The following is a 22,039-nucleotide window of genomic DNA, read 5'->3' as shown; positions in this document are numbered from 1 at the left end:
GAGCCAATCAACGCGAAGCCCTGTTAAAATCGTACTTGTGAACAAACGTCTTAAAGTTATGCGAAATCGAATTAGAGCTTATCAAAGAAAATAAATATTACGTCTCCACCATTAGCTTGATGAAGTTGTGGCCATGTCTAGATAGGAAAAAAAAGCCTGTATTTGCACGCGTCTGCCTGATTTCTAAGTTCACGAAACGAATTCACGCCCATATTTTCTCAAACCACAAAAGCCCACGTTCCCTCCTATGTTTTGCTTAAATACCATGAAGCTTCCGCATTTCAGGCCCTTCCATCTCGGGCCTTCTTCTCCATGAAGTTCTTCCTACTGTTGCTTCTAAAACTACATCTCGGCCTGCTATACGCGTGCTTAGTCGTCAACCAGTCACAGTTATTCCTCCCCTGGAGTTCGTCGACCATGGCGACACCAACGCATCTTTATCCAGGCGTAAATCTCGCCCTGCGAGAAATGCCTGAGAGGGAATTCAACTTCAAAGATGAGTATTTGTTTTATCCCATTGGATTTCCCGAATACCCGGGGAGCAAATCTACCATCATGCCGGTGAAAGAGGTTGCGATGATGATTCTCATGGATGTATTCACGGATAAACCAGACTGGCACAAAAAGGTCTTTGATGAGACGATTGTTCAAAAGTGGAGAGATGAAGCGCGCCAGCAGGGTGAGGATGGGTTGTACGCAAAAATTCTGCAGGATAAGCTGGGGCAGGGTCCTCGTAAGCCTAGGGATAGGATCATCACTGATGCGGCGTTTGACTACGTGAGTTGACGGTGCAGTGCATTTTTTTGGTGGTTGGTGATTAATATTTGGCAGTGTATCGAAGAGCTACGCGGAAAGGCAATGTATCTTGCGCAGTCAGGTCTCATTCCAACTTTTGATGGACCTGGCAACACGATCATCAAGTCAGACTCGTTCATCGACGAGAACCTCCACCTGGATCTTAACAGAGCGTGCTATACCCTTTGGAAGGATCAAGAAGGCAATGTCGACTGGCATCCGCGAAGCAACGATATGGTCCAAAACCTCATCCATCCTTCCATGCACAATTTCGTCTACGGTATCTCCTCTGCACCAGGAACTAAAGGCTTGTTACTGATAATCAACAGATCGTTCACCGTTCATTCAAGATGAAGTCGTCGGCGTATCGAACGCACTTGATTTCATGGGCAAAGGCGAGCCCGTGAGAGGGCAGACCCCTCTAGTCCGAGAGAATGAGTTCCGGTCGAAATTTGGGATTGGTTCAGGCAAGGTTCTCCCGGAGTACTGGTCCGATAAATACCAGTGGCTCCCCGCCAACGCTGGGTTTCGCGAGGACGGCAGTGCTGAGTTCACGAGCTACGTGAATAATCTCCACCCCACAAAGTTTCCTGAAATTTACAGGACTATTGAGAGGTTGGTTGACAGGGTTATTCCTGCTTGGAATCATTGTTTGCGAGAGGTCCCTCGTTTCGGCGATGAGACCTTTGCGGGGAGAGATAAGTCACGGTTTGAATGGATCCATGAAGCATTGTAAGCCGAGATTCTCTTGTAGCGGTGTTGTTTTATGTGGCTAATGAATCGTAGTGATGAGGATGACGACTTATGGACGCCAGAGTTTGATGTGAGGGAATTTCTTCACAAAGACGTCGAGCTCACGCATCAAGAACTTCGAGACCTCGAAGAAGAGTGCTACCACGATGCGGAGGACCCAGTTGAGTTCGATGAAGATGAGTATCAACGCAGAATGAACGAAGGCCTCCCTCCTCTTACGCCCAATGTCGATGATGAGGCCATGGCTGAAGTAAAATGGGTCAAGTACCGCGACGCGATCCTCCCTGATCCAAAGCCATTTGAAGAAGTTGACTACACACCAAAGCAGAGCTTGCAGGAGAAGTTCAAGAAGGATGGTTTACAAATCATTGTCAAGATGGTGAGCATTGAACTCACGCCAGAGAAGCCAGAGTTCTCCGCTGGAAGTTGGCATGTAAGTCAACCCCCAGTACTACGAACGGGAAACTTAGCATACTGACAGTCTGGCAGCTCGAAGGTCAGATGAACGAGAAGATCGCCGCCACTGCACTGTACTACTTCGACAGCGAGAACGTCACGCCAAGTCGTTTATCCTTCCGTATGCAAACGAGCTCGTATCTTAATGATGACATCAAGGCTGGCCAGGATGGCTACAACTATCTTGAAAGGGTGTATGGCACAGATTTAGGAGCGCAAGGTGGATTCGCTAGATCTTGTGTTCAGAGCTACGGAGACGTTGGCACGCCGGAGGGACGTCTCCTCGCTTTTCCCAATGTCTTGTACGTCCTTCTCCCCCAAATAATCATATTTTATTAACATTCGTCTAGTCAACACCGCGTGTCCTCTTTCAAGCTACAAGATCCAACAAAGCCAGGACATCGACGCTTCATCGCCCTTTGGCTAGTTGATCCGCACCGACGAATCCTTTCAACGGCGAATGTGCCGCCGCAGCAAAAGGATTGGTGGACTGGAAGCGGTGAGGTACCTAGGGGCCTTATGGATGTTGAGGAAGCGCGGGCGCATCGGCTGAAGTTGATGGATGAGCGGACTGCGGAGAAGGCGAGGTTTCACTGGGAGGCGATTGATTACAACTTCTGTGAGCACTGATCAGAACTTGGCGTCAGCGTGAGAGACGATTGAAGGCTGGAGAAAGGCACATGATGCGCTCATAGTGCTTTTCGCAGAAGAATTCTAGGGTCTCATAGAGGCAACCTACTACTGTAAGCATCATCAATCTCATGCCAAGTACACATGTTGTACAACCAAGCCTCAATACGAATCTAAATAGCCCAACTAGGGCATTACCGAAGTTCTTTCATCTCCCTCATCACATCCGGCCATACGCAGCGCATTATATGACATGTGCAAATCACAACTCCCAGAATATTATATCATCTATAAATGAATACGAGATAGCATTAATCTCGAGATTGTCTCTCCACCCAACCATAACGTGATTTATGTCCAAGACAAATCCAACAGCTGACTTGTCTCAGATACTGGTCTCTGAGTGGTCGCGGAGAAAAAAAAAATAAGAAACTGATCGACATGCGTAGGACAGGGCCAAGAAGGCTCGTAAATTTTACAAGTGCTGACATGTGCATCACACGACATGGGGGCCGAGACGGGGCTTGGGGTATTTGAGGCGCGATGCTATTATTAGAGGGTTGACGTGTATAAACGAAAGAATCGAGAAAGGTATAAAAGTATCTCCTTGGAACTTCGAACTTGTTGATCTTGATATTAGTACATTCGCATCTCTACCAAACATCAGAAGTTCAACGTCAGATCATCACCATGCATTTCACAACTCTCCTCACCAGCGCCATCGCGCTCGCCTCAACAGCAACATCCCAACCAACAGCCCGTCAAGCGCCTACAGCCAACGCAGTCATCATGATCGTCAACTCCGCCGACCACAGCCGTCAACCTGTCAGAATTCCTCTCGCGCAACTCACCACTCTCGACTACCAAGTTACCGAGCTGCGTCTCGAGAGCCTCAACGTCAATATCCCCGATATTGAATCACCTGAACTCAGCGATGTTGTTTGTCAGCGATATAAAGATAAATATGGTGTTCAGCTGGGCAGCGCTGAGTTTAGTCATGAGAAGCCGGCGCTGATTAGTACCAATCCTGTGGAGTTTGGTTGGGTTTTGTGTTACCATAAGGACAGGGCTTGAATGCAGTAGACCGAGGAGGATAGGATATATGGGGAAGTTGGAGGATGAACTTGGGGAAATTGAATACAGAATTATATAGTTATTAATCGCAAGATTATGCACCGCCATTCTTGTTCCTGGCCTGTTATGCAAATGCTGCAAAGCATTATTAATGCTCGTAGGGCTTAGCAGATCTTCGGTTGAACTTTGACCGTCGCAGCCAATCACCATGAGAGACCCTGAAGGATTTCAAATCACGTAACGCCGACTCTGGATATTGATTGGTCCACTCGTAGGGTCATCTCTCGTAAGGAAGATGACGTCGGGGGCCTTGAAGTAATTATCCGATTTCTTCCCCCAAAAATGGGTTGCAATAGCCCTGATTATCAAGCATTCCTAGCCGTATTTTACGTTGTATTATGAGGGGATTTACTGCAGAATTAGTGGTTTGATCGCCATGGGCTCCACGACGTGCAGTTTCGTATACCGTGGAGATTCGTATGGGCATTGGGAATTTTTAATCCTCTTGACTGTTGCTCCGAGTGCTACGTTTCGCTTGATAATCTACAGGACGATTAAATATCATCAACTGCCATTGAAAATGTATTTAAAGACAATATTCCTCTGAAGTTTAGAGCCCATCATCACAATTCAATCATAAGTCATTGCGCATCATTCTAGCTAAAGCATTAACCACTCTACAATTGTTACTTTTTCATCTCAATTAATAACCAGCATGTCAACTGAATCAAGACTCTGGCAGCCACTGAAGCTGGGAAACACCACCCTCTCCCACCGCATCGCCCTCGCCCCTCTAACCCGCTTCCGCAACGACGATGACCATCTGCCCCTCGACCTCATGATCAAATACTACGCCGACCGCGCCTCAACCCCTGGAACGCTCGTCATCAGCGAAGCAACCGGTATTTCCAAGACAGGAGAAGCAGTGCCCAACGCACCAGGCATCACCTCCCCAGAGCAAATCGAGGGCTGGAGAAAGATCTACGATGCTGTTCATGCCAGGGGAAGTTTTATGTTTCAGCAGCTTTGGGATCTTGGAAGGGCTGGTGATCCGGACTATTTGAAGAAGAGAGGGTACAAGTACTCGTCGAGCAGTAGTCTTCAGATGGAGGGCAAGAATGTGGCGCCTGAGGCGTTGACAGAGGAGGAGATTTGGCAGAAGATTGGGGAGTTTAAACAGGCTGCTAGGAATGTTGTTGATGCTGGTGGTGATGGTGTTGAGATTCACGGTGCTCATGGGTAAGAACTGTCATTCCTTGCGAAATAAATCCAGTTGCTAACAAGATCTGCTCCAGATACCTTATCGACCAATTCATCAGCGAAAGTATCAACAACAGAACCGACAAGTGGGGAGGTTCCGTCGAAAACCGCGCTCGCTTCCTCCTAGAAGTCATAAAAGCCACCGTCGAAGAAATCGGCGCCGAGCGAACTGCCCTTCGTCTAAGTCCCTTTGCAACATTCCAGAGCGCCTATACCGCCAATCCTTGGGATCAATTCGGCTACATCTTCAACGAGCTTAAGAAAGCTGGCTACAAACTCGCTTACGTCTCACTTGTTGAGCCCAGAGGTAACCCAGCTTATCTTGATGCTACACCTAAAGATCTTGGTTCAGACAAGGTTAGTCCCTTTGGGGACAAGAAGCAGAGTCTGGAGTACTTTCTCGAGATGTGGGATAACCAGTCTCCTGTGATTGTTGGAGGTGGATATATCCCTGACAATGTTTATGATGCAGTTGATGGGAGTTACAAGAAGTGGGACGTTGTTGTTGCTTTTGGGCGATGGTTCATCTCGAACCCTGATTTGGTATTCCGACTTAAGTATGGCGTGGCTTTGACGCCTTACCAGCGGGATACTTTCTATGTTCCTAAGAGCGACAAGGGATACAATGACTACACTTTCAGTCAGAGATATCTGGAGGCTACGAAGGCATAGACGTGGGACCAGGGGTTAGCGAGAATAGATCACGAGGTTAGAGCAGTATAATAGAATTATAGAAGCCTGAATCGAGCATTTAACAGTTTATGGATCTTTGACTATCTATCATCTTCATAATCGTAAACTATACTAAGCTGCAGTATACCTCGGCTCGGTGATGCTGATTACTTGTTCAGTCTCGGTGCTCTCTCAGGATCTCTCCACCAAAGACAAGCCTCCGTTCGAATATTATCCTTTTCAACCTTCGTATCACCCGGCTGAACAACAATTTGCTTCGGCGATCTCTCCCGTCCATTATAAGTAGGCCATTTTGGGCTTCCAGGGTACCTATACTTGTTGGGATCACCTGTCGCAACAAAACTAGCCAAGTACCCATGGTAGATATGGCTGATCTCGGGATACTGAGTAGTAGGCTCATCCCAGGTAAATCCCGTGTCGGCCGTGTGAGGAATACCCTGCCACGCGGGGAAGCTGTTGTTGGTGTTGAAGCGCACTTTCCAGGTTGGTACGCCGGCGGTGGAGGCGCGGTATGCTGTTTCTTGGCCGGGGCAGATGTAGGCGTAGTCGCTCCAGGCGGCGGAGATGCGGTTGTATTGAGTGCTGTTGGGTGAGTTGGCGAATGGCGAGTCTTTGTGGTTCGCGGGATCGGGGTAAAGAGCGGATAACTCCTTCAGATCTTTGTTGGTCAAAGCTGGTGAGATGTTGTGGAGATAATCTAAGAACTCCTTGTTGGTCTCGAGGTCGCCAGGGGTGTAATACTTCGCTTCGTCGGTGACTGTGGATGTGATCGTCGGGACGTGGAAAAATGTTCCGTCGTAACCAGATTGAGAGCCAGGTTTCTCGAAGAGAGGTCCGCCATGCACGGGCTGGAATGGCCAGGTCAGCTGGGGATCATAGTCGTGATACAACTTGGTGCTGATGTTTCTGATAGCATTAACATCTGCTCCCTTGAGGCACTTGAGAGTTGCCTTGTTGCCCTTCTTCTTATCACATCCAAGGTAAGTAATATACTCGTCGTACTGTCGCTTGTACAACGGATAAGTGTCATTAGGGAAAGCTCGTGAAGTGACGGAACCAGACTGATGAATCGCCCGAGCAAACAACTGCTTGTTATCCTTGCCGTAGTTGTGAAAGTAGTGAATGCCCACTGAATGGCCACCAGCAGAGCGACCACCAATAGTAACTGCGCCTTTATCACCGCCAAAAGCACCAATGTGCTTCTGCACAAACTCCAGGAAAAAGCGCTGATCTCGGATCCCTAGGTTCGACAGACCCTCGTCTTGGAAGAGCTTGGATGGCAGAAAGCCGAGAGAGTTGACGCGGTAGTGAAAGTTGACTACCACGATGGGAACTTTGGATGAGGCGGCGAATGCAGCAGCGTCGAAACTAGCCCAGCTTCCAGCGTAGAAAGCACCGCCGTGGATCCACACAAGAACAGGGAGTTTCTTGCTCAAAGGTACACCCTTGGGTCGAAACACGTTGAAGTTGAGGCATGCCTCGCTCTGTGAGTCAAGCGGGACTCTGGATGAGACTTCTTGGACACAAGCTTTGCCAAAGTCATCCGCCTTCTTCACGCCATTGAACTTCTCGGGCCAAGAAACAGGGTGAAAGCGATGGTCGCCAGTAGGCTGAGTGGCATAGTCGATACCCAACCAAGCATCAACAGGCGCAGGAAGTTTCTGCTTGGTGAAAGTACTGTTGACAGTGGTACCGGAGAAACTGCCGTAGCCATCAAGCTTAACGGTGTTGTAATGTCCTCCTGTAGCTTGCGCAACAGGCGACAAAGCCAGAAGCGTTCCGAGGTTTGACAGGACCTTCATGGTGATGGAGGGGTGAGAGAGCAAAGGGAAACAGAAAAGAGGAAACAGGCCATGTTTATATATCGCTCAAATCCATCGATCAATGCCATTTAAGCTTAAATCCCCCGCATATCAGTCGGCATCACCCCGAATTCGTGCAAGAGCCGACATCGTCGGATACGAACGCATTACGGGTGGAGTATGGCATCATCATCCTCGGTTTTCCGGGTTTAGAAATAGGCCCGACATCACTTGCCAAGTCATTGGCTTGCGAATGATGATCACTTCAACAGAATGTGCAAGAGTTGGGTGAGGATATTCAGTATCGCCAAGGGTTGGTGATAATAGAGACGGGTGTGATTCGCTAGTTTAATCGACGCTATTGAAGAGGGGTCCGGTGTATGCCGGGGATATTATTAACCTCGTACTCTTTCTTAATCTACCGTCGGGACTCTAGACCAATAAATTGAGGGTTAACTACAAGACTCATGGCATGGCTGTGAGATATAATTTCCTCCCCTTTAATCTGTCTCGCGTGATGCTTTGGGCAGGATTTACGAGATGGTGAGATGCAACTTTACCGCGATCAGGCTTTGGATAGCCTCAGCATAGACATGACTGCTTTCCTTGACTCGAGAGGTGAGGATACTTCGGCAGAACGGAATCTAAATATGGAAATGCAGGTATTGTTGGCATCCTTGACAAGATTTCTACGTGAAATCAGGCAGTGGTTACAGTCCTTCAAGCTGTAAAAAGATAACACGTACCCTTGAAAGTTGACTGCGTTGACTACAAGCCTACCCACTCCAGAGACTTATTCCATAATCTTGCCGCCTTTTCAGTATCGCATGCATGCTCCCCGTATCCTCTTGCATAAAGCGGAGTGGAAGGATCCCACTTCCCGACGATTTGACAGTCCTCGAGGTACTTCCCACCTTGACCTTCCAAAGCCTGAGCGACAGCTGCCCAAACACTTGTAGCAGCACCTTGATCGGGAAGCTTCCAAATTGTCTTGAGATATGGATCCACTGCGAGGCCGCTCTTTTGTTCCTCAGATAAATGTCTGCCCAGATCTGTGAGGACACCACCTGGCTGGACACTCCACGCATGGATACCCTCACTGGCATATCTCCGTTCAATCTCGTTAGCTGTCCAGAGGTTGGCAGTCTTGCTTTGAGAATACGCCTTGTTGGGATCGTAGCAGCCCTCCATGTTGACGTTGTCAAAGTCCACTTCGCCGAAACGATGGGCAAGTGAGCTCAGCATGATGACTCGCGATGCACGATCAGAGGTAGCACCTTTGGCCAGGGCGGGTTGAAGGAGTTGTAACAAAAGGAAATGAGCAAGATGATTTGTCCCGAATTGTGTTTCGAAGCCCTCTTTCGTACGTCCTTCTGGTGTACACATGACCCCAGCGTTACAGATGAGGATATTGAGTTTCGGACTCTCGGATAAGAACTTGGCAGCGCATGATCGAACACTCTCGAGCGACTCCAGATCAAGTTCTAGAAGATGAACACGCTCATCTTCAGCAAGATCACCTAACGCTGACTTTGCCTTTTCGAGGTCTCGAGCCGTTAGATATAGAGTTGCGCCAGTGAGATGCAGCGCTTTCGCGGTCTCAATGCCGATGCCCGCAGAACAGCCGGTGATGAAGACGGTTTGGTCGCTCAGTTTTCCTTCCAGGCCTTCATCCTTGATGATCTGGATTGCTGTTGGTCGTGAGTCTCCTGGCCCGTTGGGGGACTCGTGAATGGTGACGTAGCGATCGGCCATGGCGTTGATATAAGAGAGCAAATAGGTGAAGAGAGATTCGACTGGAAGAACAATAATTCGAGGGAAGAACAAGAGATTAGTTTGGGTTTGGGGGAGGCGATTGGAGCTGTTATTTACACCGATATTCTCTCGACATGTAGCGTTTCACGATGCAACATGTCCGAGCTGAAACACCTATGATTCACCACTAGGCCCAGCGGGAAGCGGACACCAATTAATCCGCTAACTTTGGCGCCATGGGAAAGAAATGATAGGCCAATGGCTTCGGCAGTGGAACAATTCGCTAGACTTCTGATACTCCAAGTCAAGATTTCTGTACTCGCTCGGCATCAATAACCGAGTAAAAGGTTCAAAATATATACAGAATTGAAGAACGGAGCTGGCCCACCAAGGTTCTATAACTTAGTTGGTATACCTAGCACAAGGGCTCAAACTCTTAGCCTTACTAGCGTCCTTGGGAATAACACCGGCAGCAACAGCAGCTTGATAACACCATCTCCAATCCTTCTTGCCAAGATCTCCGTCACACTTCCAAGACCAGAAGAACCATCCATCTGATTTCTCAAAAGACTCAGCTTGAGCGGCCCAGTAAGCCTTGTACCATGTTTCTTGGCCTTCAATCTTGAACTCATCTGTGTTCTTCAAAGTTGAGTTCACGGATAGGGACCATTCACCAACAAAAACGTGCTGGCCCATGTTGTCTTTGCAGGCGGTTTGGATATATGCTTTCTTATTACCGGCGATTCTGTTGTCGAAGGATAGATAGCGGTGGGCATCGAAGAAGATGAGATCGTCGTCTGGGAGGTATTGTCTTGGGTCGCCTGCACCCCAACTTTTGCCCTATCATCGGGTCAGCGCGAGATACACTAATATGTCTCTTTAATATAGCTTACCATGTATTGGATGTGTAAGCGATCGGCTTTGGGAACCTTGAGGTAACCCTCCATGGCCTGGATGCGCTTGTATGCACCTGGGTAGTAATTCTTGATCATGTCATCTGCCTCAGCCTTCCACTTGCCAGCGCGTACGGGCTCGTTCAGGACCTCGAGCATGCCAACAGTAGTGTAGTTCCCATTAGTATGGATGCGCTTGGTCATCCACTCGAGAAACTTGAAGGCTCGTTCATAGTTCTCGGCAGTATAGAATCCAGGATTGGGGATGGACTGCAACTTGGTTAGTATATGTTTGATGAGGGGAGATAGTCACTTACATGGCCGGTGAACTGTTCGTTCGGCGAGCTAATACCAGGAGCAGAGTGGAGTCCAATAACCGCATAAATGCCATGCTTCTTGCACCATCCGACAATTCGGTCAAGATGCCAGATGCCGCCGCGGGGCCAGTATTCGCCTTTCTGGATGATATCCTCGTACATCCAGTATCCAACAGGGATGCGAACGGCATTGAGACCAAGACTTGCAATCTGCTTGATGTCATCTTCTGTGATCCAAGTCTCCCAGTGTTTCTTGAAGGCGGCGTTGGCTTTGTCCTGACCGATGCCTTTGACGCATGCCCATTCGTCGTTGTAAGCACTGCAGCCCATGTTCTTCCACGATTCTTCAGCCATCCATCGTTCGATTATGAACTGCGAGCCGAGATTGACGCCGCGGATTTTATCATCATTTGGAAGCCATCGCTCGGTAATCTTCTCGCCGTTGGCTTTTGCCGCCGCTGTTTGTGGTCAGTATTTGCCATCTGCTAGACATTATCATGTCTTACCTCTGGACTGGGGAGTCCAGGCCTCAGCAACGGCGAGGAAAAGAGGCAACGCTAACTTGAGATGCATGATTCAGGGAAAGAGATATTCGTTCAATGGGAATCAATCCCTCTTTGGCTTACTGGATTAGGCTATAAGAAATAGATTCACATTGCCCAGAGACCCGGATATATATGTCTGTGATCAAGGTTCGCAAGGATTATACTCCATTCACATACCTGCGCATATGGCCTGATAACAACGGAATAGATCCGCCCGATCTCTCCATTTATCTATCGTGCATATTTCCGCGATGGAGAACAATCACGAACCTGATTTGCCGGGCCGACTGATGGATCGTTTCGTTTTGGCATATGAAACGGTCGATCCTCAACCTTGATTTTGAACAAATGGGACATTCGTCATTCCACATTCCTCTCGCTTGGCCATACTGCTGGTTGGCTCGTCCGAGGATTGTAGGATGCAAGCAGATGAAGGACTGCGGCTGAAGGTTGGGGTTTCAGACGAACTCCACCAACAACCCTGTTCGTCTAATGAGAGCATTCCTCACGGATCACATATCTATCAATTTGAGATGGATCCTTAACGCATAACCTTTCATCTTGAGACGATATATCGGATGAGTCGGATTTAAGGTTTAATATTTGTTACCAGCGACGTACTGAACCTAGCTTTCAGTGCTCAACACTGCTTGTCCTGGGATCTTTTGGTGTTTCGTGGGGTGAGTGGACCAGCATGTTGGCAGAATACGACGCTGCAAGTTGACCTGTCAATGACCCATAGAATAACAAGTTCAAGTCACCATGCGAGGCATTATTGACGTACAATAGTGTCTGCAACAGGAGAGTCCGCCTTGGCATCGGCGATACGTATGTATCTCGGTCGATCTTGTAATGTGCTGGGAAAAACGTGCATCAGATCACTGCAATTAAGGCCGGGAATTAGACCATGGTGGCCGAAAGAGGCAGGTCTAAAGACCATGGGCCACATGGGAGATATAAAGCGGTTATCAGATGGCAGCTGATAATGAACAAGTGAGGCTGTATCAGGAACGGTAGCGTATTTAGATATAGTTACGGATGTAAGGGATGTGTTGTTTGCAGTTGAGACTTGTGGCTGAGAGCTTATATCACCACAGAGAACTTGGGTAAAGTGATGCTAATGACTCGCTCGTACGGATAGAGGTCGTGGGGACTGTCATCCAATTGACGGTCCAATTGACGGTCTAAAAGGCCGCCATAATAAATACTGATATATAGAGCATTCAATTATGACAAATGCTAAGTGTCTTCCTGCATGTCGACTCGATATGCTAGTCGATTTCCTCCATACTTAATAAATCTCAAAACATTGAAAGATAAGTCGGATCCAGCTTTTCAGTAATCTCGTTGCTGAAAGTGAGCTAGAGCAACAGGATTCATCTCGCGCATCTACACTTGACAAGGCACTACTGCAACTACGTAGCTGATTTCTGGCCATAAGGTTAAACTTTAGGCTGCCAACACATATGATACAGTCTCAAAATGAGCATTCTGACTCTTGGGTTGGAACTTGGCTGCAGAATATCACGTGAGAAACACCAAGAGAATCTATCCAGTTTGTTACATGTAAATACACTCTTCTTTTACTCTACCTCTACTTTTTTATAATGTTTTCATGAGAGAATGTACCGCCGTCAGTGCAAACAACCTTAGGATGCAACCTTATATGTCAGTATGTTCGCTTAATTGAGCATTCCCTATCCCTTATCAGCCCGTCGAACTTCTTGCTTAGATTGTCTCAGGACATATCCCTTTGTCAACAATGGAAATAAGAAGACGGTTCTATCTTTGTTCAAGATCTAGTAGAGCCTCCAGGGTCTTGGGATGGCTACGAGTATTTCGTCATATTCAAGGAAGGTTGCTGGAAAATGGCTGCCTAAAAGCTCTGGCTATCAAATTTCTGTCTGACACCATCTGGACGTTGTTCCAAGAATCATCATATATGAGCAAAAGACCAAATAAATCTCGGACAGTCATGGACAGAGGCCTGATCCAGGCCAGGTAGAAATACTTTGCAGAGGTCCACGATGCTTTTAAATATGGCCATCGGCTACACGGCACAAGTACCGAGCTATCTTGCATCTTGAGACAGGCTTCCCTCTTATTCATCCGAAAAATACTACTATTCCAGTAAATACTTCGTGCGCTGTAACCTTGCTCTGGTTGAGAGTGCTACACTGCTCCTGGCTACCTCTTCTTGAACAAGCCAAATGACTCGTTATCCTTACCATTTACCTTACCAAGCCCCATTTTCGTAATTACTAGCTTCCCAATATGTAAATAGTAGCGTAGCAAAAGCCGTTGTAAGCGAAAACTTGGTACGATTACGGCAGTTTATCTGATTAAAGTTTTTCCCGCATGAATAGTAAAGAGGCACGGCTATTTAGCCTTGTTTATGAAAAATTTACTAAGCAAATGTCGGTAAAGTACCTTCAGTTTCACGATTCGTCGATCTTTAACCAGATCTGCCGACGACGCTATAGGATGCGGAATGTCTTCCTCCGAGGGTCGTCAATGACGTTTTGAATCGAATGAGTATAAGACATCGAACGATGCCTTCGTTCTCGAAATCCAGGTTTCCTCTTAAAACGCGTAAGCTTAAAAGAAACTCGCCGAGTCTACCGATAGGGTTGGTTATCTGATGAAGATCAATGAAATCCGCCGAGTATAGGCCCGGCTAAATGACCGACGTCAATATTCGGGGTGGTGTTATAATACGGTCCGAATTAGGTCTTCCGGATTGTCCAATGAGTGTTTATTCAATTAGATATTGGACTCTTCGGAATGTGGTCTTCCGAATTCCTTGCTCGGCGATAAGATGTCTTGGAAGCCAACAAACACTCACTTACAGCAAGAAATTTGAGGTCGAGAATCGTCTATGGAGTATAAGTCTGAGATATCAGACGGAAGTCAACTGACTCTTTAAACTCTCAAGAGACGGCATATCTTCCCGTGCTTCCAGGTATCTAAGAAACCCGGCTCCCACTCCGGAAAGGGCCAACTGCACTGCAACGCTGATCTGGCATGCAATTTCACCACAAGGTCTCGGCATGACCTGCCAAGAGATGTTCATCGAGGCATGCAGCAAACGGAGCAAGCGGCTAGACGGTTAATCGGGCCTGTCATGGGCCGATTCTAGATTGGACCGAAACAGGGCCCGGAGGCAGGCGGAGATAGGTAGGTGGTTTTGATAGAGGTTCTGGGGCGAGGAATTAGAGTTTCCCCGTGGGGATTTATGGGATGAATCACGATGGCCGGAGTCGAAGCGGGATGATGCGACTCTGAAGCATTGGGCGTATGGGTAGTAACGTTGTGATGGGATCTTTGTGTTGGTGTTGCTTCGATATCCTGGTCGAGGCCTGGGCCCGCCAGCCTGGTTGGGCTCGATGTTGATGGCAGGTCGATGTATAAAGCAGGTGTCGTCCACCGGCCTGTTCATAACACAAACTCAAAGTTATATCACCGTTATTCCATTCTATAAATGATCACTGGATGATCTCATCTTTACGCAATCCACCAACATTTTTGATATCCACTTTGAACCTCCTAAGATGAACCGCCAAGGGGCAAGTGGCAGCATGGCACTGCTAAACTCCCTTTCACTGCTTCTGGCAGTTCAAGTCAGTTCAACATACGCTCAGGGACTTGAGGGATATGGATTGACTTCATACGATCCTGTCTGCGCCGAAGCATGTCTTCGATCCTTTACTCCTCTGATGCTACCTTGCTCAAGCATGCACGATGGACATATGGCGACTCCGCCAGCATGCCGAGCCAACGACACAGCCTTCTTGACATCCGTGGCTTGGTGTATGAGTGACAACTGTGCCGATGAGAAGTTGTCCAAGATTGAAGGTTACTGGGAGGAGTGGATTACGGGGAGCAAATTCGTTCCCGCAAAGTGGTCCTACTTGGAGGCTCTCATGGAGGTTGATCCCAAACCACCTCGGTATCAACTCAACTTGACAGACAAGGTTCTCAACCAGACATCGACACTCGCACCGGTTGCGTACCTCAGTCAATGGAACTCACTTTGGGCGACGAATCATGAGATGATAATGGGAGCACGATATGGGTATGTTGCTCAAGTCTCACTCAGATGAAAGTTACTAACTTGTTTTCAGTATCATTCTTGTTGTTGTTGCCGTCGGAATACCGATACTGATGACCTGGTCCGGCTATCTACCTCTCATCCCATCAGTCTACGATAAACTCAAACCATACATCCTCTATCCAAGCATGATCGGCACCTATTCCGTACGTCCTCTACCATTCAAACTGGGCAATGCTCCCTCTGTTGGTCAGGGTCTATATATCGCCTTATTCCTTGCTCTCGTCGTAGTCTTTACCGCCATCGACTACGAGCTCCGTCAGCCACATGCTAGATTCATGGGTGAACGGCGAGAACTACTTGCTTATCTCGTCTACCGCACTGGAGCTCTTGCATTCGCCTTACTCCCACTGATCATCCTTTTCCCCTCGAGGAACAACCTTCTCTTGTGGCTGTCTAACTGGTCGCGCTCGACGTTCATCCTGCTTCACCGCTGGATTGGACGAACATTTGCTCTGCTGGCTGTTCTGCACGCTATCTTTGTCTTGGTAGGCTCTGACAAGATGGGCACCACGGACTGGAGACGCTGGGGCTCAGTCACTGTCATCTTCACTGTGATTACCTGCCTTGGAAGTGGACTCTATGTCCGAAAGGCCAACTACGAGCTTTTCTTGCTCATGCACATCCTCATTGCTGCGCTTGTCATAGTCGGATGCTGGTATCATCTCATGCTGCGATATGCCTCCATTCGTCTGCACTCACCTGGCTATACGACTGGACACGAGATCTGGCTTTACCTTGCCATTGCCCTTTGGGGTTTCGAGCGCCTTGTTCGAATTGTACGAGTCATCAGACTGGGTATTCTGAGATCCAAGGTTAAGGACATTGGAGCTGGTTACGTGCGAGTCGATGTACCAAACGTTCGCTGGGGTTTGGATCCTGGAAAGCACGTCTTCGTCTACTTCCCAACGCTTGCTCCAATGCGACCTTGGGAGAATCATCCCTTCTCAGTCATTCCTACAGTTGCGCTTCAACGCCGTGGAACCTCAGCTACACCTGGGTCTCCAACCTCACCAGGAGCTTCCTCGGGATTGGAAGACATTGAGAAGTCGACAACTCAAATTGCAGTGGTCAGGCAATCATCAGCCTCAGCCGAGATCTCGGCTGGAGTGACACTGTTCATCAAAAAGTCTACCGGTATCACAAAGTATCTCGAGAGCCATGACCGCTTACTCACCTTCTTGGAGGGGCCTTACCCTGGCAGCGACACACAACAGGTCCTACGCTGCGACAGGCTTCTTCTTATCGCTGGTGGTGTTGGTATCACTAGTCTGTTTGCGCTCATTCACAACCACTGGAACGTCAAGTTGGCATGGAGCGTCAAAGCAGAAGCTCGATGTCTCGTCAACGAGATCGAGCCAGCCCTCGATGCCGTGAACACTGCACAGACGGACATTAGAATTGGTTCAAGGTTCGATGTTGCTGCTCTTATTGATGAAGAGGCATCGGCCGGCTGGAAGAGAGTCGGTATCGTGGTATCGGGCCCTGGATCCCTATGTGATGATGTGCGGGCTGTTGTTGCTGGTATTGGACGCAACTCCAAGACTGTCTTTGAACTTGAGGTGGATGCCTACTCCTGGTGATCATGATATGGCGATAGAAGGGGTTGCGAGAGAAAGACATGTGATGGTTGGGTTGTTCTTGTTTCGGCAATTTTTACATCATGTTTATGTTATCATGTCAAATACGTACTAGATAATTTACTACTATTGCCTTAGCCAAGAGTCTTGCTTAAACGGACTTGAACGAGATCTGTCATGTCTCCAGTTGTGACTCATGAAAGCCCCGTGCCGACTGTCTGATGCAATGCTCATTTCATCTGTAATTTTCCTGCGGTTGCTTCGGCCTAGTCAATCATAGATGCACTTTCAATATTGCCTAAACGGATCCTAGGCCGTCTATCCCTTGGCGTTTACATCAAAGTTACCTCAGCACGACATCGACATGGCCTATGTTCACAGACCATGCAGGATGGTGTCTCACCTCCTCTTCCCGCTTCATCTCTATCCTCATGAATCCTCCGGAGGCCTTCCGATCGATCTTCGGCGCGGCCGGCTCCGTTACCTTACAAGATGGTTACAAATCTAAGTGGGATACTCCGAGTCTCTAAGGCTGCGAGAACTCGAACCACCGTCAGCACCGAGATAAGAAGTTGGGTCACAGCGGGCATCTCAGCATCAGCACGTGGAGGAACTTCTTTGTCAAGTACCACGTTTCTTGGCTGTCCCGAGCGTGCTGCATGCAAAGAGATGTCCCAAAAGACTCTGCCGCACATGCAGGTGAGATAATGTAACATCAACCCTTTGGTGTATGCTCAGTGCAACACTACTACGTGCTTCGATGATCCCACTTCGGGTTGGACCGAGAAATATGGAACCTTCTAGCCTTGCTGTGCGGAACGAGAGGAGTATACAGGCTGAGGTTGCATTGGACATCAACAAGGAAGTAATGATATGTATACTTCAGGTGTTAAGCCAATAAGGTCCCAAGCTATTGGATGTCCGGGTCGAGCCCGATGCAGTATCTTAAGGCATGTCTAATAACACAACTGACTGGTCTGAATGGAGCAGTACAACGTAAGAGTATCCGAGCGCGCTCTTCATTATAGTTTCATTGAACTTTAAATAAGGCGTAAAAGAAATTAGGATTCTCTGTTCCCTTTGACTCAAGTCCGGTCTTGATAAGCTAATTGGCAATACTCTACAAGCAGAACTCCTTTAAAAGTCTATAATCTTGTAACAGATATAGTGTACTGGTAAGTGATTATCTGAAGATCGACTTTCTCAAGATGATAACAAATAGAACGATGAAGCTCCAATCAACCGCCAAAACAGCTCAAAGCCCGACACTCCCCCTAACCGCTTTACGTGAATGGCTGTACACCAAGGTCTTTTTTTCTCTGATCATGCCTCTCGAGCTTGATCACAGCAAGCTCCTAGTGATGGTTCGGCTGGGCTATTACTACTAACAGGAATAAGAACCTGATCTTAGTCGGCCATTTACATGGATGATCAATATTCGTTTACTCAATGGTGCCTGTCAATTTTTGGCCCAGACTGCTGAGTGAGTAGTAGACCTTTGAACTGGCTGCTTGGTCTATGTTTGCAGTAGATTCCCAGCAACAGACGGCTTGTTGATTTGTGTAGTTTGTTTAGGATTTATTGCTTCGCGATGGCATAAATGTAATAGACAAAGTTTAATAAGACAGACTAGCCTGTCAATGGTTCTTATATCCAAATTAGACATCCACTCATATTGTTCGAGACGAAACTCAAGGGTATTTCTGGACATTATCTGGGGTGTGCGCCAAGATCTTCAAGGGATATAGTAGGGTCTTTTTAATGTAGTGCTTGCTCAATTACACTTTTCAACTTTATGATGTTTTATCCAGATGATCGTCCCACTCGCTTCAGCCATTTTCCCAGATCAAACTCCCCCTCTTGTAGATCCCTTGGATCAAAGACGAAGATGAAAACATGGCCAAAGTCCTCATCAGGCTCCTTTCCATCTGTATACTGAATAAAGCATGGCTTGGCTCTGTAGCTGTTGGTCTTGTACTCCGCCAATCTCTTCGCATGAGCAACAGACTGCACATAGTAGACAGCACCACTGACTTATGCGTCCTGCGGACCGTCTTGCATAGCTGGATACTGTCCCCAGAGTTTACGCGAGTAGCCTACGACCTTGGCGGGTCGCAGCGCGGGCTTTTCTTCCAGTCCAAGGACATCGCCTAGCATTTTTGGGTCCTTCAATGTTCCGTATACGAAGTAAGGCCCTGTCAGGGGCTCAAAGAGATCGTCGTGGGCTGGTGGCTCGGGGGGTTGGTAGAACCAGTCTTCTGGCGCGTTTCTGACTTTCAATACAAAGGGAGACTCTCTCGAGGCTTTCTTGTTGAGGGCAGGCGGCAGCGGAGGCGCCGGTGGTGGCGGACGAGGTGTATCATCAAACATTTTTTGCATATCACTTAATAAATCTCAGCAGCCACAGAGAGATACTGGCGCATACAAGATGGTCGGGGATTTCAGGCTAACGATCTCATAGCTTTGTTACCCATAAAAAGTTGCATATGTTTGCACAAGGCTGACAGTAGGTAAAGCGAGGAGATGATACCCAACGGCTATGAATTTGCGATGATTAGGCAACAGTGGGGTACTACAGGGTAGTCACCAATACACGCTTATCTACAGAGTAAACAAACATCATATCTTTATTCTCTTTATGACATTGAATTGGCTCTATCAGATCGAATTTATGATGCAACGCCAGCCTTCCATTTACGAGCCATGGTTGACGATTGAATTGCGGGGTGAGGTTGAGCTTGAGGCGGTCTATGAACTAAGATGCCACCATTCCAAAGCTCAGCTGACTTCGCCGACGCTAAACCATCTTCCGGACCGACATCACCAGTCTAGAAATAGCGACAGTCTGTGCGCGCACTTTCAGACGCGTGACATTCGTTTATCGCAGCACCGTTGCTTGTGATCGTCGCTGTAGAACACTTTGACTTCCGCCCGGAACGGTGCGCTGAAAGTCAAAGCGGCAGAGACAAGATGAGCTTTCAACGGGGATGAAACGGTCCAGATTGAAGTCAAAACCTGCACGCGCCCTGTAAACAACAGTGCTATTTTAGAGTTTGCCGTTCCCAGTTTTCGAGAAAAGCCGTTAATTCGAAAATACAACGCTGCTACGCCGCAGAAACAAAATGACCGTCAATTAAAATCTCTCCTTCATCTGAGACAGAGCAAGGTCCCCTGCATGTCAAAATGCAAGGTTCGTCAACCGTTTTGCACAACGATCACAGTCACGAAATGAAGATTTCTCTCCCATCGAACAAAACATTACTCCGGTTAACATGTACCCACGCCGTTGAAGTGGACGCCAACGATTCCCGTTGAACGATAGCTCAGTCGTTAGCTCAACCATCCTAGTCTCGATCCTTCAACAGCATCACGCCCTGTAACCGAAGCGCCCACCCACGAGGGATTTGAATGAACCCCAGATCCTTTCCCTTGGGTAACAAGCCGTTCCCCGCAACCCGGCAATTCGCCTCCCCCAACCTATTCATTTCGCCCTTCTCCTCCACAATCTCTCTTTTTTCGACATGACCTCCAGTGTAACAGAGACTACAACACCATGAGCAGGCATGGCATCGTCCTCGGACGCAGCCCTCACGTTAGCATCGACTGCTATATGCGTCGCTCTCATAGTAGCTAGGTGTTTTTACCGCCTCATATTCCGCTGCCACATCCACACGACCTGCCACCGACGATGGCGCATCGACGACTTTTACATGACAATCGCGGTGCTGCCGCTTATTGGGCGCGCTGTCTGTATACTCCTCTCGTTCACGCTGAATCCGGACCATACGTACGATCCTGTGACGGAGGCGGAGGCGCAGACTTGGGGACAGAGTGTGGAGAGTATTGATGGGGATAGAGAGCTTTCGCATAAGCTTCTCATACCTGCGCGGATATTCTACGCCATGTTGTATGTGGACCGTTACGTTTGAGAGAGAATTTGCTGATTTGGGATAGTTTGTGGTGTTTGAAGTTGGGGCTATTGGCCTTTTATTCACGCTTCATTGATGTGTTTCGCTGGGGCAAACTCGTCACGGATGCGCTTTGGTGGTTCATCATCGCCACGTTCATCGCGGTCTTTATAACAATCCTCGCCGAATGTCGCCCTCTATCACTGTACGTTCCATCTACCACTTTTCTCGAGACATTGCTAACGGGGTGATAGAATGTGGGCACTCAATTACGATGATACGAGTAAGCAGCGACGAGGTTTTTCGCCACCGCATGACAGCTAACACTTGCACCGCAGAAGTCGCATGCAATCGCGCCGTCGGCAACCTGATATTAATGGCGGTTTGCAACATAATAATAAATATTGCGCTTATAATCCTTCCGTTTCCGATGCTTCGACATCTCCGGCTCGATATCAAGGAGAAAGTACAGCTTGGCTTCTTGTTCAGCGTTGGTGCTGTGTTGGTAGCCATTACGATCCTCCGCCTCCCTCTCATCCTCAACGAGTCCGTTTCTCAACGATCCCGATCGATGGTAATTTCCCCTTCATTTTCGGTATTGGGCCTTTGTTAACGTGTGGTAGTGGGCGTCAATTGAGATTCTCTGCGCATGCATCGTCTCCAACACTCCCTTCTTCTACGCTCTCGTCAAAGACATGAAACGACAGCACGACGACCGCCCTGAACGATCACCGTCGAACGCTACAAATCCAGGGGACTTTGACTTTTACGATCTACAGAGCCTACCGTCCTCAGCGGGTGTGCAGGTGCCTGTGAGGTCATCGCCTGATACGTCGAAATGTACAATACGGTATTTGGAGAATGTTTGAGGAGCAATGTTGGAAAGCGCTGATGGCGGGATAGTTAGTTAATGATACCCAATATGAAGAGTTATGTTTATGAGGCTTTATTTGCGCAATTCTTGCTATTGTTGTCTCATTCTCTTGAATTAAGGATCGGTCGAGCGGATGCAGTGATCCGACCGGACGGCGCGGAACCAACGGCCAAACTGCAATGTCGGATGTTGCGTGGTGAACCGCATATATCTTGTTGGTGAAAATGAATATCAATAGATCAATTGCGTCTTAAATATGAATTAACATATAATTAGATAGACTTTAATTTAATTTAGACCAAACTTTCTCAGTTCAGCCAAGATCACCGCTCCGTTCAATCGGCTCCGGGTTGTTCTTGGCTCGCCGTGATCGGCAGTGAGTTCTATCTTCCAAAGAGGTTTCTTATGATGGGCTTCGCTCAAGAGCCCAGTAGATTGTAGAGACACATTCTGTTACGTATAATATTCGTCTTTTTAGGGTCTTGGGCTTCTCAAAAACATAACGGCTTTTGATGATTAACCATAAGATCAGCATCGCTGCAAATCCAATACAGTGGGGCTGTTGTTGTGCCAACCCCACGACCCTCTGTGAC

The 22,039-nt window shown here is 47.9% G+C and overlaps 9 protein-coding genes across 10 annotated transcripts; 5 read left to right on the top strand and 4 right to left on the bottom strand.

The window, feature by feature from the left end:
- Positions 1-85: 85 nt before the first annotated feature.
- FOXG_10046 (uncharacterized protein) lies at positions 86-2,909 on the top strand. Its single transcript, XM_018389287.1, has 6 exons — positions 86-777; positions 832-1,075; positions 1,125-1,527; positions 1,582-1,981; positions 2,038-2,306; positions 2,355-2,909. Exons 1-6 carry the CDS (start codon positions 313-315, stop codon positions 2,632-2,634), a joined length of 2,061 nt encoding a protein of 686 aa, XP_018247522.1. The 5' UTR covers positions 86-312; the 3' UTR covers positions 2,635-2,909.
- Positions 2,910-3,127: 218 nt separating this feature from the next.
- FOXG_10045 (uncharacterized protein) lies at positions 3,128-3,829 on the top strand. Its single transcript, XM_018389286.1, has one exon. The coding sequence runs from the start codon at positions 3,325-3,327 to the stop codon at positions 3,706-3,708; it is 384 nt and encodes a 127-aa protein (XP_018247521.1). The 5' UTR covers positions 3,128-3,324; the 3' UTR covers positions 3,709-3,829.
- Positions 3,830-4,348: 519 nt separating this feature from the next.
- Positions 4,349-5,640, top strand: FOXG_10044 (uncharacterized protein; the record flags this gene model as incomplete). Its single annotated transcript, XM_018389285.1, has 2 exons — positions 4,349-4,947; positions 5,004-5,640. The coding sequence occupies exons 1-2, from the start codon at positions 4,424-4,426 to the stop codon at positions 5,638-5,640; spliced, it is 1,161 nt and encodes a 386-aa protein (XP_018247520.1). The 5' UTR covers positions 4,349-4,423.
- A 153-nt stretch (positions 5,641-5,793) lies between these two features.
- Positions 5,794-7,502, bottom strand: FOXG_10043 (uncharacterized protein). The gene has a single exon (XM_018389284.1). The coding sequence runs from the start codon at positions 7,461-7,463 to the stop codon at positions 5,808-5,810; it is 1,656 nt and encodes a 551-aa protein (XP_018247519.1). The 5' UTR covers positions 7,464-7,502; the 3' UTR covers positions 5,794-5,807.
- A 729-nt stretch (positions 7,503-8,231) lies between these two features.
- FOXG_10042 (oxidoreductase) lies at positions 8,232-9,218 on the bottom strand (the record flags this gene model as incomplete). Its single annotated transcript, XM_018389283.1, has 1 exon — positions 8,232-9,218. One exon carries the CDS (start codon positions 9,216-9,218, stop codon positions 8,232-8,234), a length of 987 nt encoding a protein of 328 aa, XP_018247518.1.
- Positions 9,219-9,491: 273 nt separating this feature from the next.
- On the bottom strand, positions 9,492-11,099 carry FOXG_10041 (uncharacterized protein). Its single transcript, XM_018389282.1, has 4 exons — positions 10,935-11,099; positions 10,429-10,886; positions 10,112-10,381; positions 9,492-10,058 (listed from the first exon to the last, which is right to left on the bottom strand). Exons 1-4 carry the CDS (start codon positions 10,999-11,001, stop codon positions 9,621-9,623), a joined length of 1,233 nt encoding a protein of 410 aa, XP_018247517.1. The 5' UTR covers positions 11,002-11,099; the 3' UTR covers positions 9,492-9,620.
- Positions 11,100-13,781: 2,682 nt separating this feature from the next.
- On the top strand, positions 13,782-16,844 carry FOXG_10040 (uncharacterized protein). The gene is made up of 2 exons (XM_018389281.1): positions 13,782-15,048; positions 15,098-16,844. Exons 1-2 carry the CDS (start codon positions 14,525-14,527, stop codon positions 16,665-16,667), a joined length of 2,094 nt encoding a protein of 697 aa, XP_018247516.1. The 5' UTR covers positions 13,782-14,524; the 3' UTR covers positions 16,668-16,844.
- Positions 16,845-18,379: 1,535 nt separating this feature from the next.
- Positions 18,380-19,182, bottom strand: FOXG_10039 (uncharacterized protein). Its single transcript, XM_018389280.1, has one exon. It carries the CDS (start codon positions 19,041-19,043, stop codon positions 18,699-18,701), a length of 345 nt encoding a protein of 114 aa, XP_018247515.1. The 5' UTR covers positions 19,044-19,182; the 3' UTR covers positions 18,380-18,698.
- A 590-nt stretch (positions 19,183-19,772) lies between these two features.
- On the top strand, positions 19,773-21,768 carry FOXG_10038 (uncharacterized protein). 2 transcript variants are annotated; one of them, XM_018389279.1, is made up of 6 exons: positions 19,845-20,571; positions 20,619-20,777; positions 20,827-20,855; positions 20,911-21,146; positions 21,196-21,422; positions 21,476-21,768. In XM_018389279.1, exons 1-6 carry the CDS (start codon positions 20,228-20,230, stop codon positions 21,477-21,479), a joined length of 999 nt encoding a protein of 332 aa, XP_018247514.1. In that variant the 5' UTR covers positions 19,845-20,227; the 3' UTR covers positions 21,480-21,768. The 2 variants fall into 2 exon arrangements, with proteins under 2 accessions (XP_018247513.1, XP_018247514.1); XM_018389278.1 differs by having other exon boundaries at positions 19,773-20,571; positions 21,196-21,768.
- The last annotated feature ends 271 nt before the right edge of the window (positions 21,769-22,039 follow it).

This window comes from Fusarium oxysporum, chromosome 11 (assembly GCF_000149955.1).
Source record: "Fusarium oxysporum f. sp. lycopersici 4287 chromosome 11, whole genome shotgun sequence".
Classification (NCBI taxonomy): domain Eukaryota; kingdom Fungi; phylum Ascomycota; class Sordariomycetes; order Hypocreales; family Nectriaceae; genus Fusarium; species Fusarium oxysporum.
Note: the sequence above shows the minus strand (reverse complement) of the source record. Positions and strands in the feature narration are given on the sequence as shown.